The sequence below is a fragment of the Botrytis cinerea genome, chromosome 3 (genome assembly GCF_000143535.2).
Source record: "Botrytis cinerea B05.10 chromosome 3, complete sequence".
Classification (NCBI taxonomy): Eukaryota; Fungi; Ascomycota; class Leotiomycetes; order Helotiales; family Sclerotiniaceae; genus Botrytis; species Botrytis cinerea.
In genome coordinates, this window is record NC_037312.1 from 2,894,291 (window position 1) to 2,912,399 (window position 18,109).

Here is an 18,109-nt window from a genome sequence, read left to right on the forward strand (position 1 = left end):
GCCCTTAACGCGTTGGGGTATCTTCAGCCGTAAGCTTTGAATAACCACATCACTCGCAAGCAACGATGCCTCCTCGAAGATCTGGTCGAAACGCCAATGCTGCAATTTCAGATGTTCCGACAACTGAAGTCTCGCCTGCTGCAACGAAGAAGGGCGGAAAAGATATAAAGAATGAGGATACCGAGGTTCTAAAGTTAGCTGCGAATAGTATCCGAACCAAAGCGAAGGAAGATAGTGGCAATTTAGAGGACGCAGACGAAGGTGAAGAGGAGAAAAAAGCTATTGACATCCCGAAAACAGCTAAGATCGTTAATGTAAAGAAAGAGGCTGCAGTGGCCACAAAAAACAAAGCTCCCGTGAAACGCAAACTCAAGGAAGAGGAGGACGAAGGCGAAGAGGACAGAGAAGAGAAGAAGACTACGAAGAAGAGAAAAACGAAAGAAGAAAAAGAAGCAGAAAGTATGCCATTGGCAGAACGTACACTGGTTTCGACGTTAAAGAAGGCCGTACATATCGGCGCTCATGTCAGTGGTGCAGGAGGTAAGCGTAAACGTCTTCATGGGGCAAAAATTCTGTCTGACATATATCGTAGGCGTCCAAAATTCAGTCAATAACTCTTCTCGTATCGGTGGCAACGCGTTCGCTTTGTTCCTCAAATCTCAACGAAAATGGGTCAATCCTCCTCTAGCTTCTGAAGCTCGCGATCAATTCAAATCTTTGTGCGAAGAACAAAAATACGATGCCTCGAAATTCGTTCTCCCACATTGTTCGTATCTGGTTAATTTAGCACAGCCAGACGAAGAAAAAGCCAAGCAAGCATACGATTGTTTCCTGGACGATCTGAAAAGATGTGAAGAGTTAGGTATTAAACTATACAACTTCCATCCAGGAAGTACAGGTGGCAACCCAAGACCTGAAGCAATTGGGCGTATCGCAGCTCAATTGAACAAAGCTCACAAAGCAACGAAGACGGTAATCACACTGCTAGAGAATATGGCAGGAGCTGGAAATGTAATTGGCTCTACATGGGAAGACCTTCGGGATATTATTGCTCTTGTTGATGATAAATCCCGAGTTGGTGTTTGTCTAGATACATGTCATACGTTTGCTGCAGGATACGATCTGAGATCACCCGAAGCTTTCAAGGAGACTATGGATGGGTTCGACAAGATTGTTGGATTACCATACCTAAAAGCTTTACATCTCAATGACAGCAAATCACCGTTAGCATCAAATCGGGATTTACACGCCAACATCGGTACTGGATTTCTTGGCCTTCGAGCATTCCATAATGTGGTGAACTTTGAACCCTTTCAAAATATGCCTATGGTTCTCGAAACACCAACTGAGAAGAAAGATGCAAAGGGAAAGACCGTCGAGGATCCATCTACATGGGCCAAGGAGATCAAGTTGCTTGAGGGACTGCTCGAAAGAGATCCTGAAAGCAAGGAGTTCAAAGAAGAAGAGCAACGCTTACAGGACTCAGGAGCAGATGAGCGGAAGAAATTTCAGGGCCAAGCCGACAAGAAAAAGCAAGAAGTACTCAAAAAGGGACAAAAGACTCTTGATTCGATGTTCAAAAAAGGATCGGCCAAAAAAGGCAAGAAAAGCACGAAGGAAAGTGATGGCGAGGAATCTGAAGATGGTGGTTGTTCACATTGAGCTATTCACGTCTCGTGCAGTTTCAAATTTGGATGAGAACACTTTACTGCGTCGAGTTCTTTATACATAATATAGAAGAATATTAATATAGGTAATCTACGAGAATTCTTCACTGTCCCCTAGGATATTTTGATTTGTTATCTTTCTCTCGCGTGCAACATGACTTCAATGACTTTTTGCTACATCCCGCGGTCCAAAATCTTTGATTTATAGTACAGTTGACAAGGTGGAAAGTTCCCCTTTACTCCGGACGATCACCCTGTCTACGATCCTTTCCCGTATGGGACGAAAAGGACATTTTCTGTGAAATTCTTGTTAGTCATTACAGTGACTACATGGAAAAATGGCATATATACATGTTGAACAAATTACCATTGAGAAACCTTGACATGAGCCATCAACGGAAGTTCCGTGAAACAGTGACGGTGGGGTCTAGAATGAGGCGATGGGCGACATCCCGATAATTCTATAGTTTTCTGAGGATGATACCTAAGCCAGCCAGCATCATTCAATGAGGCATTTGAATGGGATCGTATCTACTCTCTACTCGTTCATTCTATTGAGAAAGGCATCTCGTGGTCTTTGATAGCCACCATTTGGTACCGTGAAACAATGCGATAAAGCAAACACATGTAGCGTCGCTAAATTCTTCGGCAGTCAGCTTCGATATCCAGGTATTTTTGTCCTACGCAAACAGTTTTCCACGCATTTGCCAGATCTTCAATTCCTCAAATCAATCCAATTAGCTTGCTGATGCAAACATTGGTGAACATATCTACGGAAAAACTACAGAATTAGCTAGTAACCACTAATCGTATTGGCATATGGCTGTTACAGTTACATTTTTGTATCACGATAACGAGCAAACATTGATTATAAATAAGAGCCATAGATCTTTGTTTTCCACCAGAGAATCCTCCTCAGAACATTCTCATATGCTTGATTTCTGCCTTCGTCTCTTTTGCCCGGGCCCCGGAAGAAGACAAAAAAAGGAGAGGTATATCAACCCCGCTTCCCTCGCTTTATCAAGACCTCGTCGTCGATATCCCCTTCCAATACCAGTCTATCCTCTTCCCGCACCTATACTTCCTCCCCCTGAACAGAACTACGAACAACCTCGTCCTATAAGTTCCATATACTATCCGGAACCGGATTTGGAGTTTGGGCCTGAGTCCGAGCCTTTTCATCGACAGAGATTTCAACGAGTTCCTTTGGATCCGGACTTGAGACACAGATTTGAGCCTACAGCCCAACGAGTTCATTTTGTCGAACCAGAACAGGAAGTTTACTTACCTCTTCCTCGTACCAGATCACCACCGAGACAACATATACATTTTGTCCAGCAGCTTTCACCACCATACATTCCTTCGCCTCCACCGTCTCCTACGACTCATCATATTCACGTGTTACCTCCTCCTACCGTTCTTCCAGCACCAAGGCAATCGTCTCCACCGCATACCCATGTCCATCTTCTTGGCCCTGTTCCTCCACGAATTGCAACACCACCAGCTCAAGCACTTGCTTTAGTTGCGATCCCGAAAGTCAAAAGAACAATGAATTTCCCGAATCATCCTCATCACCACCACAATCACATTCACAACCACAACCATCGACACCGCTCGCTTTCTTCCTCTCCTTCTCGTTCCCCTTCTCCATTCTCCCATGCACACAACCCACCCCAAAATCACGCTAATAATCAACAAAACAACCCAAGCAATCTGAACAATATCCCACTAGCAGATCTTATTCGCGATGTTTTACATCGCTATCTTCAAATTAATCTACCGCCTGGGACAGCGATTAGTATAGCGAGATTAATGTCTAACAGTCGAAACCCTACTTCCAATTTAAGCAATCAAGCGAATGCTGGAACTGTCAGAAATCGATCGCGCAGTCCGTCACAAGGTAGGGGTCAAGGGAGAGGAAGAAGAGGTGGAAATAACAATAACGGAAATGGAAATGGAGCAGCCAATGGAAATGCGGTTGGTAGTGGTAGAAGGGGAGATGGAGGAAATAGACAAGCAGTCATGAGTTCGGACTCGAGCTCGGATTCGAGTGATCCACCAAGACATAAAAGTATAATTGATTTTAATGAAGAGATTAGGAGGTTTGTTTTCCAGCCTTGGTTTCGTTTTTCTCATTTGTTCATTCTTACTTCGAGCTATTTATAAATTAATTTATGATTCTCAGGGTAAATATGTGCGCCCAGGTTGCGAATGGTATTATCAGCCCGTCTATGCTCAACGCTGAGGTCCACCCTAAGCTAGACACTAAAGGGCAATATCCGAAAGGTTTTCAACGCCCTTTGAAAGTTAGGGATTTTATGGCTATGGATAGTTTGTTTCTCTATTTCGTTACCATGGCAGCTCCCTATCCTTCACAATACCTGAACCTTTTTCATTCCTTTTCAAATCCATCCATAAAAGCCCTCACCATCATAACCCCATCTTCATACTCCAAGACATAAACTAACCCCCCTCCCTCTCCATAGCAAAAAACCTAGACGCCCTCCTCATCACCTACGATCTCTCAAGAGTAACGCATCACAGCTCTGATCTAGCAGCCCTCTCAATTTTCAGGGCTCATAACGAGCGTAACCAAAATACTACAAACCATGGAACCAGGAATCCCCCCTGCGATTGCACAGTTTGCGCGCTTGTTCACGAAGATCAAAGAGAGGCAAGGAGGGAAATACTTTTTGAATATCTGTGTGTGGGGGCGCTGCATAGTGGATCGGGGGTGGCAAATTTGTTGGCTCTTGGACTGGGTCATGCTCAAGGTCAAAGTCATGGTCAAGCACAAGCACAACAGGCACAAGTACAATTAACTCGAGCAGGAGGAGTATTGATGGCAGGGAATCCCAGAGGCGGAGGTAGACACGGAGGAGGTGGGAATCAAGGCGCAAACGCAAATGCGAATGCAAACGCAGCGGGTTATCTCATTCTTCCGCAGCCGGGACATGCGATGCAAGTGCAAAATGTGCAAGGAGCGGTGCCAAATCGGTTGAATAATAATAATATTGGGCTTGCGCAGCCGAGTCAGCATTCGGCTCACTCGCATCATCAGTCGCAGCAGCATTTGGGTGGAGGTGGGAGTGGAAATGGACAGGGTGGAGTATTGCAACGGCGTAGCTAAGATTGAAGTTTGGGATTCGAATCTTTTTTTTTTTTTTCTTTCAATTCTGTATTCATTCGTGTCTTGCAATTTCACTATTACATGTTTCCATACGCATTCTTTGAAAAGATAGGGAGATAGAGTATATCATACACAATACACAACAGCGTGGAGATAGATTGATGAGGAGAGAAAAGTGCAAGATTAAGAAACGCCCTGAGGTTTATCATTATCTAATTTCATACCCAAGATGATTTTCACTTCGGGACAGTACGTCATTATGTGGGAGACGTATTCGGGTTTATCCCAGATCTGTCAGGTAGGGATTGTTGTTAGTTTCTTGAGTTATTCTGGGTTTTGGTAGGAAAACAAGCTGGATAGATAGGAAAGAAAATAATGCAATTGGCATTACAAGTATGAAGTCTACTATGAAAGTAGGGCACAAAAAACAAGACGTATTTACCAGCGGGAGGAGAGTGGAGGAAAAAAAAAAATGACTAACCTGTTCATGATGTACACCCAACCAGCCGATATGATAGCCCAGCGGCGCCTCGTCCCAAACACTTTCCACGCTAAAAGTCTTGCTCACTGCAGCATTTGCCATTTTAGTTCCTTCCAACTTGTTCAGTCCATTACTCAGCCACAGATCTTCAAGCGCTCCATCTCCGGGTTTACGTCTTTCTTTTTCTAACAATCGTAGTATGGATGATACGCGACGAAGAGAAAGACCGCCGTTGCCGCCATAGGTAGAGTATGTAGACCAGGGCGCTCCGATGTAATCGTACTTAATGAAATCGTTCAAAGTAGTGGGTGCCTTGGTGCAAAATATAGAGTCGGGTTGAAAGACTAGGAGATGTTCGGCTGGAGAAAGGGATCTGTAAAGTTCGGGGTCGGTGAACATCTGAGATATGGATTCGCGACTTGAGACATCCCAGTGGGATGGGAGAGGAACAAGTGTGAGTTTATTCGAGGCTACCAGATCTCGCAAGTGGTGGAAACCAAGTAGATAATTGATGGAGGTGTTGCTGCCCATGAATTTAAAGGTCCATTCTTGTGGAATGACACTTGTCATATGTGTGAGTTGAAGAGGTAGATGTGGTAGTGGGCGAGTCTCTACCATAAATGCTAGTTTCGTAGGATCGAGAGTTGAAGTTGGTGAAGCATATTCGGTTTTTGTGGAAACAGAAACTGATGTACGGGTATGTGTCACTGTGTGTTCTATCGTTTCGATCTGGACAATTGTAATAGGCCCGGCGTCGAGGGGTTTAAGTTTTGGTTCGACCACGTCATGGTTCAAACGATATGCACACCTGAAAGACAAGGTCAGACGTGAATCATGCAGTCATCGACAGAGCTTGGTATATTAGATAGTAAGGAAGCTCGTAACGTACCCATAAACAAGGACAAGACTCAAGAATACGCCAATTACTACCATTGGTCTCATTCTACTCCCAGAGCTCCATGATGCAAAACCCGTAGACATATTCAACGCTTATTAGAATGGCAATTCCTCTACATATACTCCTTACCCATAAAACCAAGTTGAAATCTCGAAATGAACAGAACGCTGGAACACAGCAAAAAGAGAAGAATACAAAAGGAAAAAAGTTGACAGGAAAATAGTTACCCCATACTTTGACCTTATATGAACCCACATCGCTTTTGATAATTACTTTTAGAACCCCTACTTACGCGGCTTCACGCTAGCGCAAGGAGTATTTACGTGGGATGTGATCTATTCGATGATGAATCACGACCCATTTCAATAAGGCTAGATCCTCCCAAATTGACGAGGGTCTTCCAGGTAAGGCTTGAAACAAGAGTTATGATATTTCTGAATGCTAGGATTGCAGGGTTCGCTTTTGTAATCTATCATTGCGTACTCGAGTAATTTATTAGCAGCTGTCTACTTTCCGGTGGCCAGTATACTTGTTACTCCCATTCTAGATGAGTGAATCGGTAAGTAACCGAGAATATCTGCAGATCTTGGTTGTCTAATTAATACGAACATCTAATCAACGTACTCTGGGTGAAATTGAAAAGACCAACGAAAAAAATGTTTGGAAAGATCTGGCTCTCGTCGTATACAAGTGTGGGACCTGGCGTACGTCTGCCAAAGCTTATTTTAGAAACCTTGATGATTTAAGCTTTTGATCTGAGACATCGGTATATTATCGGACTATACCCATTGGGAATGGAGCGCGAAAGTCACGTGGTGATTTGGAAGGTCCAGCGTTTGTTTTGAATGCATCTGATCCAGAGAACGTCAATCTGACTCTTCTGATCTTTTTTCACGAACCTCTCCAGCCCCGAGTCGAAAAATGCTCGGCGTTGTGATTTGAATGAGCGGAATTATGTTTTTACGAACAAACGGCTACCATTTGGGATGTTATATCTTTCGCCAGAGCTACAAACATCAGTTTGCTCACTCAGTAACCTCCCAAGACCAAATTAATATCAGCATTCACATTTTTTCTCACCAAGAATCAAGTCTCACACTCGACTCAGCATGGAATGACAATTGGGAGCGTGTTGCGATCTTACCATTCTAGACCCGTTCGATGAAACCATCAGCTATTCAGCACGGAATCACGAGTTTTTAGTAATCTGAGATTTCCGTGATGTTTACGAGACACCCAAACGGCTTGCATTTTATCGGCATCCATCATTCCATTCTCACCAATTACGGCCTCCTTTCAGCTCGCACAATTTGAATGAGGAACATAGACGATATAAACCAACGATTCGGCTAATTGGTTACGTTCGGCAAGTGCTAGATAGTCGTCAAGTCCGACGCTAATGGAAGGATAGCATTTTCATTGTGCTAGGAATCGAACATCCGCATGTTCTATTTAGACAAAGCGACCTACACAGTTCTTTAGAAAAATCAATTTCCACACTTTTTTGTTATAGCTTGAATGCAATGGTATTCATCTTGATCAGAGTTTTACCTCATGATAGCTTATATCAAATCTCGTGTTGAGAGGGCTGACTGCGCTCATTACGACAAAGCTGTACATTTTGCTTAGCAATCTGTCAATCTCATCAGTCGAATACACTTATTATCGTGTTTTCCTTTTCCCAATGATACGGTCTGTCCAATAGAAAGCCATCCGCCAAGATTTTACGCTTATGCTGTGTGCTGACTTGGAGCATTCGCACTAAAAGCCACTGAATGCCAACATTGGTGATATCATTCGATTCGAATTCCTCGCCAGAAATCACACCGTTACTCAATCGAACTTTAAAACCCCCTGTAATTTCAATGGCGGTTTCGATACCGGCTTCAACCAATTCAATCCTGTCAATGCTACCAACACCACCCGCGATTTCATCGTTAACACGGACAAACCAACTTGGTTCCACTGTGCTCAGGCAAACCCTAAGTCCCATTGCCAAGCCGGCATGGTTCTTGGTATCAACCTCGCTGGTAAATTCGATGCTTTCTTAGAAAATGCAAAGAACAGCTGTAACTCCACAGTTATTCCTTCCGGAACTGGATATATCAGTGGCGTTCCGGCTCCTACTGGTACTTATACCACTAAGACTGGACCTTGGATCACGGGTGTTCCAGTACCTTCTGGATATTCTTCGACGACTTCCCAGGAGGCGACACATACGCCCGCTTACAAGTATCCTTCTATCAAGAGAAGATCTTTCCAGTCATAAGTGGAGAAGCCGGATGTATTTACGTTTGATGAGAGGGTAAGATTCGGGGATAAAGTAGAGAGATTTGTCTGCATAGCGATTGGTGTTTTTGATTTGTGGTTCTTTTATTTCTGGGGCGTTTAGTTTGCATTAAGTTGGCTCTCGACATTTCAATGGATTTCTTCCTTGTTTTCAATTATGGTAATGATAAATATAGCATACCATACCAGGTTCATGTGTAGATTCTTGAATGAACTTTTACTTGGGATGCTTTCCGTTTTAGATGAGAAAAGATTGATAGTGTAGTCGGTTGGATTTGTGAATTCTTCATCGCTCCCATAAGCTCATTTTTATTTGCGTGGAAGTGCATAGTATTGCCAAGACCAAATTGCTGAAGTCTACAAAATATGTGCTCTTGTCACCTTTCTTTCATGGTAGATAGCTTGCGATTGTGGTCACTCCGGATGTTGGGTGGATTATGGATAGGTTATCTCTTGTTAGATATATGCGAATTCAGGTTCTTTGCTTCTGTTCTTCATTAATCTAACAGGTTTCTGTAGAGTTTTAGTATTTAATTTTGTTGTTATTTTTCGATGGGACAAATCAGGGTTTGATGTCACAAAGTGATATATCACGTCAATGCCTGATAGATAAATGCGACAAGTATAGCATCCAAAGATAAATTAGAGTATTGGTTGCACTCTCAGGTTCCTACCAGTGAGTGACTTAACTGACTGATATCCATAAACTGTAAGTCCTTTATTCTGCCTGAGTAGTCCCATCTTGCTATGATCATCAACGATACGAAGCCCATCCATCCAGACCATAAATTTAGCAATCTCATTGACCATGAAGAAAGAATCACCTCGAATCCCCAATAAAAAGCTTAAAAGTTGCAATTCAGCACTCTTCCAGCTTCCTCATGCACTTCTTATGAGCCTTTTCCAACTTCGCCATGCGATCTTTGTGAATTCTCTCGATTTCAGTTAAATAGGCCCGAAACTCCTCCTCAGCGTATTCAACTCGCGATTTGTTTACCTCTCGATGTTCGATGATTTCTCTTGCATGACCTCCCTTGAGATCGGAAACGAATTCGTCGTCTGCTGTCTGAAGACAATCGAGTTCTTCCTCATACTCTTCCTTGGTAGCTTCAATGATGGTTTCCTGATCTTTTTTCAAACTGTCCATTGCTTTTTTGTGGTCAATCTCGAGTTTGGCAATTTCTTTTTCTTGGCCTTCTTGATTTTGAGCTTTGAGATTGCCCATTTGTTGTTGATGTTGTGCTGAGAGGTTATCGATTTGTTGCTGGTGCAAGACTGAAACATCGGACATGTATTTCTGGTGTTGAGTAGTGAGGATGGCCATACTTTCTCGATGCTGAGTGGTTACGAAATTCATGTATCGCCGATGCTCACCCCTGATAAAAGCAACATCTTCGAGGTGTGGATTTCTGAATCTGCCGATCTTTTGTTGATGTTTGGTTTGTTCGAGCGCCAGTTTTGCTTGGTGTTGAGCAATTTGGAATTCGCATTGAGCTTTGTAGTTCTCAATCTCTGATTGAACATTGTTGCTCGACATGATTGAGTTGATGACTCAAGTTGAGCTTGTTTGAAGGTGGCCTTTGTTTGGATTCGAATCTTGTGCAGATCGAATTATTTTATGTGAAAAGATGAAGGGTCGGAGAGTGGAAGTCTTGAAGGATTTTGGATCTTGAAATTACAGTAGACTTATTATTAGCATTTCTGAGTTCCACACCAGTCTAGGGTGCTAATCGAGCATCGGTTTTTTATCTGTGGATTGGTCGATTCAAGTGAATATGTTAAAAACAAAGAGAAGTCTATAACAGTGAATGCTGTGACTCAGAGTTTTATAACTTGTTTATTTACGATTTTTCAAAGTCATATCATCAAATGATTTATTTTTTTATGTATTGTTCATGTGAACAGTGAATTCAAATTCATACATTCAAAAAAATCAAGAATGAAAAAATCAAACACATTGGTAGATTCAAACCCCCAAAAGAAGAAATGATTTATATCGAAGAGCATCAAATCGATACTACATCATAGACCACAATTGCTTTTCCTCATATGCAAGTTAGAATAAGGTTTTGGCTAAAGATTTAAAATTATGATGTCATTAACAAGGATTCGGGAAAGGTATATACGAGTTTCTATTTAAGATCTTCACAGCAGCTCTTAGTGTCAGAGAGATTGAATGAGTAGTCGCAGCATCTAGACATATCTGTATTTACCCTATAGTTTACGAAATAAAGGGTTCAAGCGAATCATAAGATTAAAATCTCCTTGTGTCTCTCTCCGATCTAGCTTACTGATAATAAACCTTGCTCGTCTTCCCCGTGCTTCATTTTTTCGTTTATCCATTTCCGTTCCCCCTTCTTTCTAAACCCGCTCTTTTACTTCCGCGGCCCTCAACTTTCGGTTTATTCCATTGATATCCCTACAACTCAGCATCAAACAATAAGTGACGGCAGCAAAGTCTTCGATTTAGTGGACATTGAGGTCACGGACGGTTTCAACAGTTGGTCATGACAATTTCTTTGGTCGATATATTCTCAAAGTAGAATTACTTCTCGACCGCTTTCTCCACAGAAACAATCTAGAGCGCTTGTTTGTCCTTTGCATATCTTGATTACATCGATAGGAACTTTGCTATTGGTGATTGAAGGAACTGAACGAAATAAGCGAACAACCATGCGCAAGCTAATATTTCCTTGAGCCCAGTTGCCTAGCAATCTAGACGTTTAGATTTTCCGGAAACGAAGACTGTTGACCTTCTAAACTGTTGTCTGCAAGGCGTCTAAAAACTCGACTTCAAAATCTGCGAACCAATAACAGAATAAGAAGATAGGCAAACAACTCAACAGCGTATATATAAATCAAGAAGTTGTATTCACAACAACTTTTTTTTGATCAACAGTAAAACTCAACAAACACATTTCTACAACAATTCAACGAAACATTATATGACATCGAAAATCGCTCCACATAGGATTATAGTGACGTTGAAAAAATCCTAAAAAAGGAGAGATACAGCGCGGGCGTACCTAAGAAGGTATCTGGTCTTAAAGGGTAGAAGGAAATAATCGGGATACGCCAACATGGAAGTAGGAGCGGGGGTTTAGAATAGAAGTAGTCTCAACTTATTACACACACGCTCGTCAAATATGTACACTTTTCAAAAACCAAACCTAAAAAAAGAATGGTTTTGCACGAGTTCATTCACAAGGCAGGGTGTATCATATGATCTTAATCTGGAGATAAAATTATGACGTCCTAATGAAAAACAAAAGTGCAATCATCATAGACACCAAAACTACCTAGCTATTGAATCAATAAACTTCCAAACATCTATCGATGCACATCAAAATCTCAAAACTACCTCAAATCCCCTAAAAGTCTCAAAGCCATATCACCTCATCTCATTACTTGCAAATCACAAACAAACAGTTTATTCCTCCACATGTATATATTACAAAATATCAAAATACCAAACCAAACCAAACCAAACAACGAACTACCAGCAAGTATCTTCATCGCTTCACTCTATATCCAATCCCAATCTGAAAACATCCCGATCCTAATCAAAGCGTCCCCAAACCGAAAATGAGTCCCGAAAGGAAATAGTGATAACGCGAGACAATGTATATCTGAACTCACCCCCTTCCCCCCCTCCCCCAAGCTTTTCAGGCTCCGATCTCAATTTTCTCCTCGTTCAGAAAGAGACAGGGGCTTAACTTACATACTCACATATATACAACAACCACCTTTCCTGATACCGAAACCCCCAGCCCCAAGAACAACAAAATTCTAATAAAAATTCACAGATTCAAAGGTTCAAATATCAAACACCACAAATCAAACCTCAGAAATCAGAAAATTCTCATAAACTTCTCATAAAAATTCCTACCACCTATCTATCTATCTTTATCCATCCATCAAAGTCTCAAATCCGTACAAAAGGATTGACAATTCCTCATGAACCAGAACGCCATGGTCTAAAACTACGATAGATTGGATATACCCCTTTAACCCCCCCGTAGCAATGTCCTACTCCCTACTCCCCTACTTCCTAATAACCAAATAATTTCCTAATAACACTTCCACATCCAAGCGATTACCTCCCCCAACTGAAACATCTACCTCCTCTTAGCCCTCTCCCTAACCCCATCTTCCAATTTCTTAACCCCTTTAAGCAACCCCGCGCCTTTCTCACAATTCCCCTCCAACCACTCCTCCATTTCCTCTCTCATGACCCTCATTCCCCTAAGCACTGGTAATTTCCCCCCTTCCTCTCCATCCACGTATCCTTGAGGATTCAACAAAATATCGAAAACCCCTGCCCAAATTTCAGTTTGCCAGTATCTCTTAAGACCCTCCTTGATTTTCCACTTCCTCAATCCACCACCTCCCATTCCACCAATAGAATCATTCGGTCTCTCAGCAATCGTATCGATATATTTTCCAAAAAGCATACTGTGGATAATTCCCGCCAGTCCATGATAATCAATTTGATAAGTCCATGGTCTTAATTCCCTCATTTCCGCACAATCCTGTGGACCTGTCTTCCAGTCCGCGATGAATTGAACATCAGGTTTGAAACATTTCATATCGATTCCCCTGCCAAAATCAATGAGTGCAATGCCCTTTTTATTCCAGCCCTCGCTTCCATCTCTCTTGTATTTGGGACTCCAATTATCAGAGTCCGAGAGAGAATCAAAACGAACCAGACAATTATCTGCTTTAAGATCACCGTGGAGGATACCCTTTGAGTGTAGAGCTTCAATTGTGCGGAACAGTTCGATGGTGAAGAACATAACGAGGAGTTCATCCATAACACCACCCGGTGATTTGGCATCTGCGCGAGAGATATTGATGATATCTAGGAGAGTACCTTGATCTCTATATTCTTCTATCAAATAGCATTCATCTCTATAAAGATGCATTTCGTACACATCAATAATGCTTTCTGCAGGACGAGAAACTCCCAATCTTCGTTTCGCTTGGCGCATGATGTAAAATTCCCATGCACTTGGTGGATCTTCCATCTTTAATGCTTCCAGTGATTTACGATTAAAGTGATCAAAAGCCCCCTTGCCCATGACTGCTGGAGTTTCGTTCTCATCTTGCTCGGAATTCTCTGTTCCACTTTCCAGGAGATATACGGGAGCAAATGCGCCAGCACCAAGCTCTCGTTTTAATGTGTATTGTCTATCTGTTCCAGAAAATTCTAGAGTTGGGGGCGCTGAGATACTAGTTCTGTCGCTTGAGCCTTTTGCTCTCGAAGCTGCTTTGGCATATTTCTTCAATTCTGCTGACTGACCTCTCGCCTCGTCGTGCTGAGAAAATCCTTCATAAGAGCTGAGAGGAGGCTGTAACTTCTCAAATATCAATTGTCGTATACTTTCATCAACAGGATTACATTGCGAATCGTGAACAATCGGACCTTTAGGTGCAATTTCTTTGGCGAATGCTGTCGAATTTGACAAAGGCTTTTTCTTGCCTAATTGCGGTTGCGGAATTCGGTCGATGGGTTTTGCTTCATTAACGATTTCCCTCAACGGACTGCTATCCTCGTCATCATCATCATCATCGTCATCTTGGAAAACCTGTATCTTTGATCCACTACCTCTACTAGGGCTAGTCGTAGAATTAAAGTAATGCTTCTGATCCCTGATCGTTGGTAATCCAAGCGAAGATTCAGTTCTCTCAACGATTGGGGTCATGAAAGGAAGACGATTTTGAGAAACTTGAGCAGGGTCTCGATATGGATGAGTTGGCGGATCATAATCTTCCGGAGGTATTGGTACAAAACTTGTCGTTGATCTAAATGGACCATCCTCGGATATTGGAGTCACAAGATCATCGTGTTCTTCGACATCACGAGGAATTGCAACCTTGATAGCCTCAAACTCTTCATCTTCGCCATCGGTGAAGGTAGAGGCTATGGTTCCGTCTTCATCGTCCGTATCTGGAACAGGCCTCTGCGCTGTGAATTCAGTCCACTCGCTTTCACTCTTTACATCCGTAGTCTCGTCATCGTCACCAGCTTCACTAGTACCATTAAGCCCCCCTGTCATGGTACTTTCTCCGCCACTTGTATAATCACCATCGGTCATATCTTCATCATCGTCATCACTTTCTTCCTCCTCCTCTTCTTCTTCCTCACTCGCTGCTTTGAGGGGTTGATTAAAGATGTCATAAATCTCATCCGTGGCTGCTTTGGTATGAAGAGTCATCGTTTGCTCCTTCGATGCCTTCCTCTTTTTCATCTTCTTCCCCGTCGGCGAAGAAAGTTTGGCGCTGACTAAAAATTGTTAGCTTTCAAAATTGCTAAAGATCTTCAAGACTCACTTATTTGTGTCTTGTTAACCTCCTTGACTTTCATTCTCCTATGCTTGGTTTCCCTATTATGTTCCTTCTTTGCTCCATTCTCATCCAAATATACTGAATCTCGAGCAACAACAAGTTTTTCTGGTCGATTTTCATCAGCATATACTGGATCTCGAGCAATCACGAGCTTCGCTGGTCGATTTTCATCCGTAGGTACAGGATCCCGAGCAATTGCGAATTTCTCCGGGCGATTTTCATCGGAAAATACTGAATCCCGAGCAATGACTAGCTTCTCAGGAATTTGTTGTGTAACAGTTTCAATGCCCATATTAGAATTAGAATCTTGAGCTGGTTCACTTGACATTGGCTCTGATGGTACATCTAATTCCTGGTCCCATGATTTATCCAACCATCCGCGATGAGCAGCTCGCAACTCTTCGAAGCTCAATTCCGTCCCAATTTCATCCGGGCTAGGATACACAGCTTCAAGATTAACAAAAATTCGTTCACTTCTGCCATTTCTAGGATTGATAGTCACTTGTTGCAATTCTGGATTTGTGATTTGAGGTAATTTTAATGACTGAAATACATAAATGCCACAAGTGCCAAAAATTAGTCCTATGATCATCAACATATGCATAACAAGGGACAATAGATCGGAAGAAGAAACATACCTCGTCCTTGAAAATTGGTATCTTGGTACTGCTCTTCTTTCCACCCGCCTTTAGTGTTTCACCAACCCATGGCTTTGGTTCAATCCTATTTTCCTTTTTCCGGTCTGCCAGTGATCCTATACTTTCCCAACCTGCCCCTGGAGACGCCGAGACTGCTGGCGCAGATCCATTCTCATCATCTGAGAAAATCTTCAACTTCTGCTTCCCACTTTTGGTAGTCGTTGAACCACCGCCTACACCCGCAGAAGGTCTAGGTGCCTGAGGATCTTCGGGAGCTGGCGCAACTGCAGCATATGGGTCTATTTTCGCCGCAAGAGCTGGTCGAACTGTAGGTAATGCGGGAGATGAAGGTTCATTACTGCTCTCTGGTCTAGCAGCAAATCTTTCCTGGAACTCGTTGAATTTGCGTAACAAACGTGGTGCCGGTCTAGCCTCCTTATCAATACCCATCTGAAAAACTTCCTCCGCTTGCACCCATCTGTCAGCACCTTCCAACCATCCTGCAAATTCTTCGTAGAATAATGCTAATCCTTCGCCAATACTATGACGAGCCAAAAATGCAAATGTTTCGCGCGGCGTATCGGAGAAGAACCGTATATATGAAAGCCATAGCTTTAGGTATCGTGGATCATTTTTATATTGCGGAGAATTAAGGAAGGTCTTCGTTGCGCGCTCGAGAAGAGGGGCAAGTTGTGAATTGGGTGTTGCTTGTGCGGAGGGGTATGCATCGAGTGTCCATTTGACGTATCGATCGTAGATATCTAATGGGTCGTCTGATTCACCAATATTGGCTAGTTCTTCTTCAAATTCTTCTCTAACTGCATCGTTCAAATTCCTGGTATCGGATGGTGTAGGTGTTGAGAGGGGTTGTAGAGGTGATGGAGAGAATATTTTTGCGAGATTCCTTGCGGATCGTCCTTGTGGTAATGATTGAATGTTTTCTTTCTGGTTCTCAATTATGTCGAAATCGATCAAATCCCCAGAAGCAGACATCGTGAGGCTCTGGTGGTGGTTGGTAGTTGTCGAAGATGTTGTCGTTTGTTTGGAGTTGGAGTTGTTCTTAAATTAAAAATGGCAAGTTATTAGTTGAGTTGTTTACGTTTTTTTGTTTACAGTACCCAAATACCCCAGCAACCCCACCAAACACCAATCAAAATCCTTCTGCGCATGTCAGTGAACAACACCGACGCCGATGTTAGTTCGAAGCCAGCAGATTTGTTCTTATTGGTTAAGTGTTAAGTTCTCACAAGTGCCTAGGCAGTATTCAAGAACTTCAACATCACAGATTAAACAATGAACCAATAAAAAATTAGGAATTCTGGAAATTCTTCAATATTTCCCCAATACATGTTGTCAAAGACTATCGAATGAAACGTGATATAATATTCTCCCGACGCCATCCAACACCCCCTTGCGTAGTCTTATCTAAAAGTCTCTAGTAGTCTCCTTCTATGCTCGCCTATTTACTCTCTTGCCCCAATTATCCCCGCCCATCTCAAGCTTTCACACTTTCATTTCTAGCCCACTTGGTCAGCAGGCGTGTTGTTGCAATATCCTTACTGGCTTCCAGCTGCCATGTCCACCATCGTTGCACCGTGCTCATACGACCCTGGATTCTTTCTTCGAAGACGGGCCTCACGAGAATAACATTCTTCCTGGTCCTCCTCATCCAACACAATCCTCACCCTCGGAGGCATCCACTTCCTGTTGCCTCTCTCAGACCGTATGCGCTCGAAACACTCTTCAAGTTCCGCAATGATCTTAGACGGTGTCATATCCCATCGTGCCGAGTGACTTCGCCAATTTCCTTCTATCGCAAAATCCGGATGGTCAATCCATCGAGGGCCTTGTTCCTTATAACGATATGTGTAATAATCGACAACATATGTGAATGTCTTTAGATTTGGGAACTCAGCTATCCACGTCGCTAGCTTCAGCCAGCTGAATGGCTCATGATGTCTTATAGATTCTTCCCAAATCCACCGGATCCCAGTAGCTTTCGTTGAAACTGCGAGATGCTGCATCGCACCCATTCGCTTCTGAAAAAATGGGTTATCAAGAGGAAAACTCATGTCTTTCACGCCTGGATTCAAATTGGGATTGTCTGTAGAGTGGATCGGAAGCCAGTATGGAACATAAATGGTATCCATAGATGGATTCCACCAGCGACCCGAGATGCTACGGCCATTCGCCTCATCATTTTGCTCGTCTTCCTTGCTACTCCACGACTCTTGATAAATCCTCAATGTTTCTTCCCGTGATTCTTGGCAGACACGTAAGAGTTTGGGTGGAGGTAGGTATTGAAGACAATAAGTGTCAAAGTTATTTAGTCGGACATTGGCATCGACTTTGAAGTGAAGTATCCTCTCTTCAGAACAACAAAATTTCCAGATCTCACGGCGGATTTCCGTAGGCAGATCATAAAAATTGATGGTTGTATTCCTTGCGCCAGACATTTTAATGCGAGGATTTGAGATCAGTTTCCAATTCAATAGACCTACAGGTATGTGTTGTATATAACGAATAATGAGAATATACAATGTATGATAACGGACACAACGAACAAAGAGGACACACATGATGGGTCAAGTGGGTGTGTATTGAAAGTTAATCTGGGTGCGTTTAGTAAAGCTCTGGCAAAACCACGATTCCATCGGA

The 18,109-nt window shown here is 42.6% G+C and overlaps 6 protein-coding genes across 8 annotated transcripts; 2 read left to right on the forward strand and 4 right to left on the reverse strand.

Moving 5' to 3' along the window:
- Positions 1-33: 33 nt before the first annotated feature.
- On the forward strand, positions 34-1,774 carry Bcapn1. The gene is made up of 2 exons (XM_001554862.2): positions 34-540; positions 593-1,774. The coding sequence occupies exons 1-2, from the start codon at positions 66-68 to the stop codon at positions 1,660-1,662; spliced, it is 1,545 nt and encodes a 514-aa protein (XP_001554912.1). The 5' UTR covers positions 34-65; the 3' UTR covers positions 1,663-1,774.
- A 779-nt stretch (positions 1,775-2,553) lies between these two features.
- Positions 2,554-4,852, forward strand: BCIN_03g08460 (hypothetical protein). 2 transcript variants are annotated; one of them, XM_024692211.1, is made up of 3 exons: positions 2,554-3,769; positions 3,853-3,998; positions 4,154-4,852. In XM_024692211.1, the coding sequence occupies exons 1-3, from the start codon at positions 2,598-2,600 to the stop codon at positions 4,795-4,797; spliced, it is 1,962 nt and encodes a 653-aa protein (XP_024547986.1). In that variant the 5' UTR covers positions 2,554-2,597; the 3' UTR covers positions 4,798-4,852. The 2 variants fall into 2 exon arrangements, with proteins under 2 accessions (XP_024547986.1, XP_024547987.1); XM_024692212.1 differs by lacking the exon at positions 3,853-3,998.
- Positions 4,853-4,945: 93 nt separating this feature from the next.
- BCIN_03g08470 (hypothetical protein) lies at positions 4,946-6,406 on the reverse strand. The gene is made up of 3 exons (XM_001554860.2): positions 6,168-6,406; positions 5,279-6,086; positions 4,946-5,088 (listed from the first exon to the last, which is right to left on the reverse strand). Exons 1-3 carry the CDS (start codon positions 6,257-6,259, stop codon positions 4,981-4,983), a joined length of 1,008 nt encoding a protein of 335 aa, XP_001554910.1. The 5' UTR covers positions 6,260-6,406; the 3' UTR covers positions 4,946-4,980.
- Positions 6,407-9,088: 2,682 nt separating this feature from the next.
- BCIN_03g08480 (hypothetical protein) lies at positions 9,089-10,180 on the reverse strand. Its single transcript, XM_001554858.2, has one exon. It carries the CDS (start codon positions 10,000-10,002, stop codon positions 9,325-9,327), a length of 678 nt encoding a protein of 225 aa, XP_001554908.1. The 5' UTR covers positions 10,003-10,180; the 3' UTR covers positions 9,089-9,324.
- Positions 10,181-12,316: 2,136 nt separating this feature from the next.
- BCIN_03g08490 (hypothetical protein) lies at positions 12,317-16,511 on the reverse strand. Of its 2 annotated transcripts, XM_001554857.2 has the most exons (3): positions 15,452-16,511; positions 14,799-15,357; positions 12,317-14,751 (listed from the first exon to the last, which is right to left on the reverse strand). In XM_001554857.2, the coding sequence occupies exons 1-3, from the start codon at positions 16,442-16,444 to the stop codon at positions 12,584-12,586; spliced, it is 3,720 nt and encodes a 1,239-aa protein (XP_001554907.2). In that variant the 5' UTR covers positions 16,445-16,511; the 3' UTR covers positions 12,317-12,583. The 2 variants fall into 2 exon arrangements, with proteins under 2 accessions (XP_001554907.2, XP_024547988.1); XM_024692213.1 differs by lacking the exon at positions 12,317-14,751 and having other exon boundaries at positions 15,328-15,395.
- A 234-nt stretch (positions 16,512-16,745) lies between these two features.
- BCIN_03g08500 (hypothetical protein) lies at positions 16,746-17,989 on the reverse strand. The gene has a single exon (XM_024692214.1). It carries the CDS (start codon positions 17,905-17,907, stop codon positions 17,008-17,010), a length of 900 nt encoding a protein of 299 aa, XP_024547989.1. The 5' UTR covers positions 17,908-17,989; the 3' UTR covers positions 16,746-17,007.
- Between the last annotated feature and the right edge of the window lie 120 nt (positions 17,990-18,109).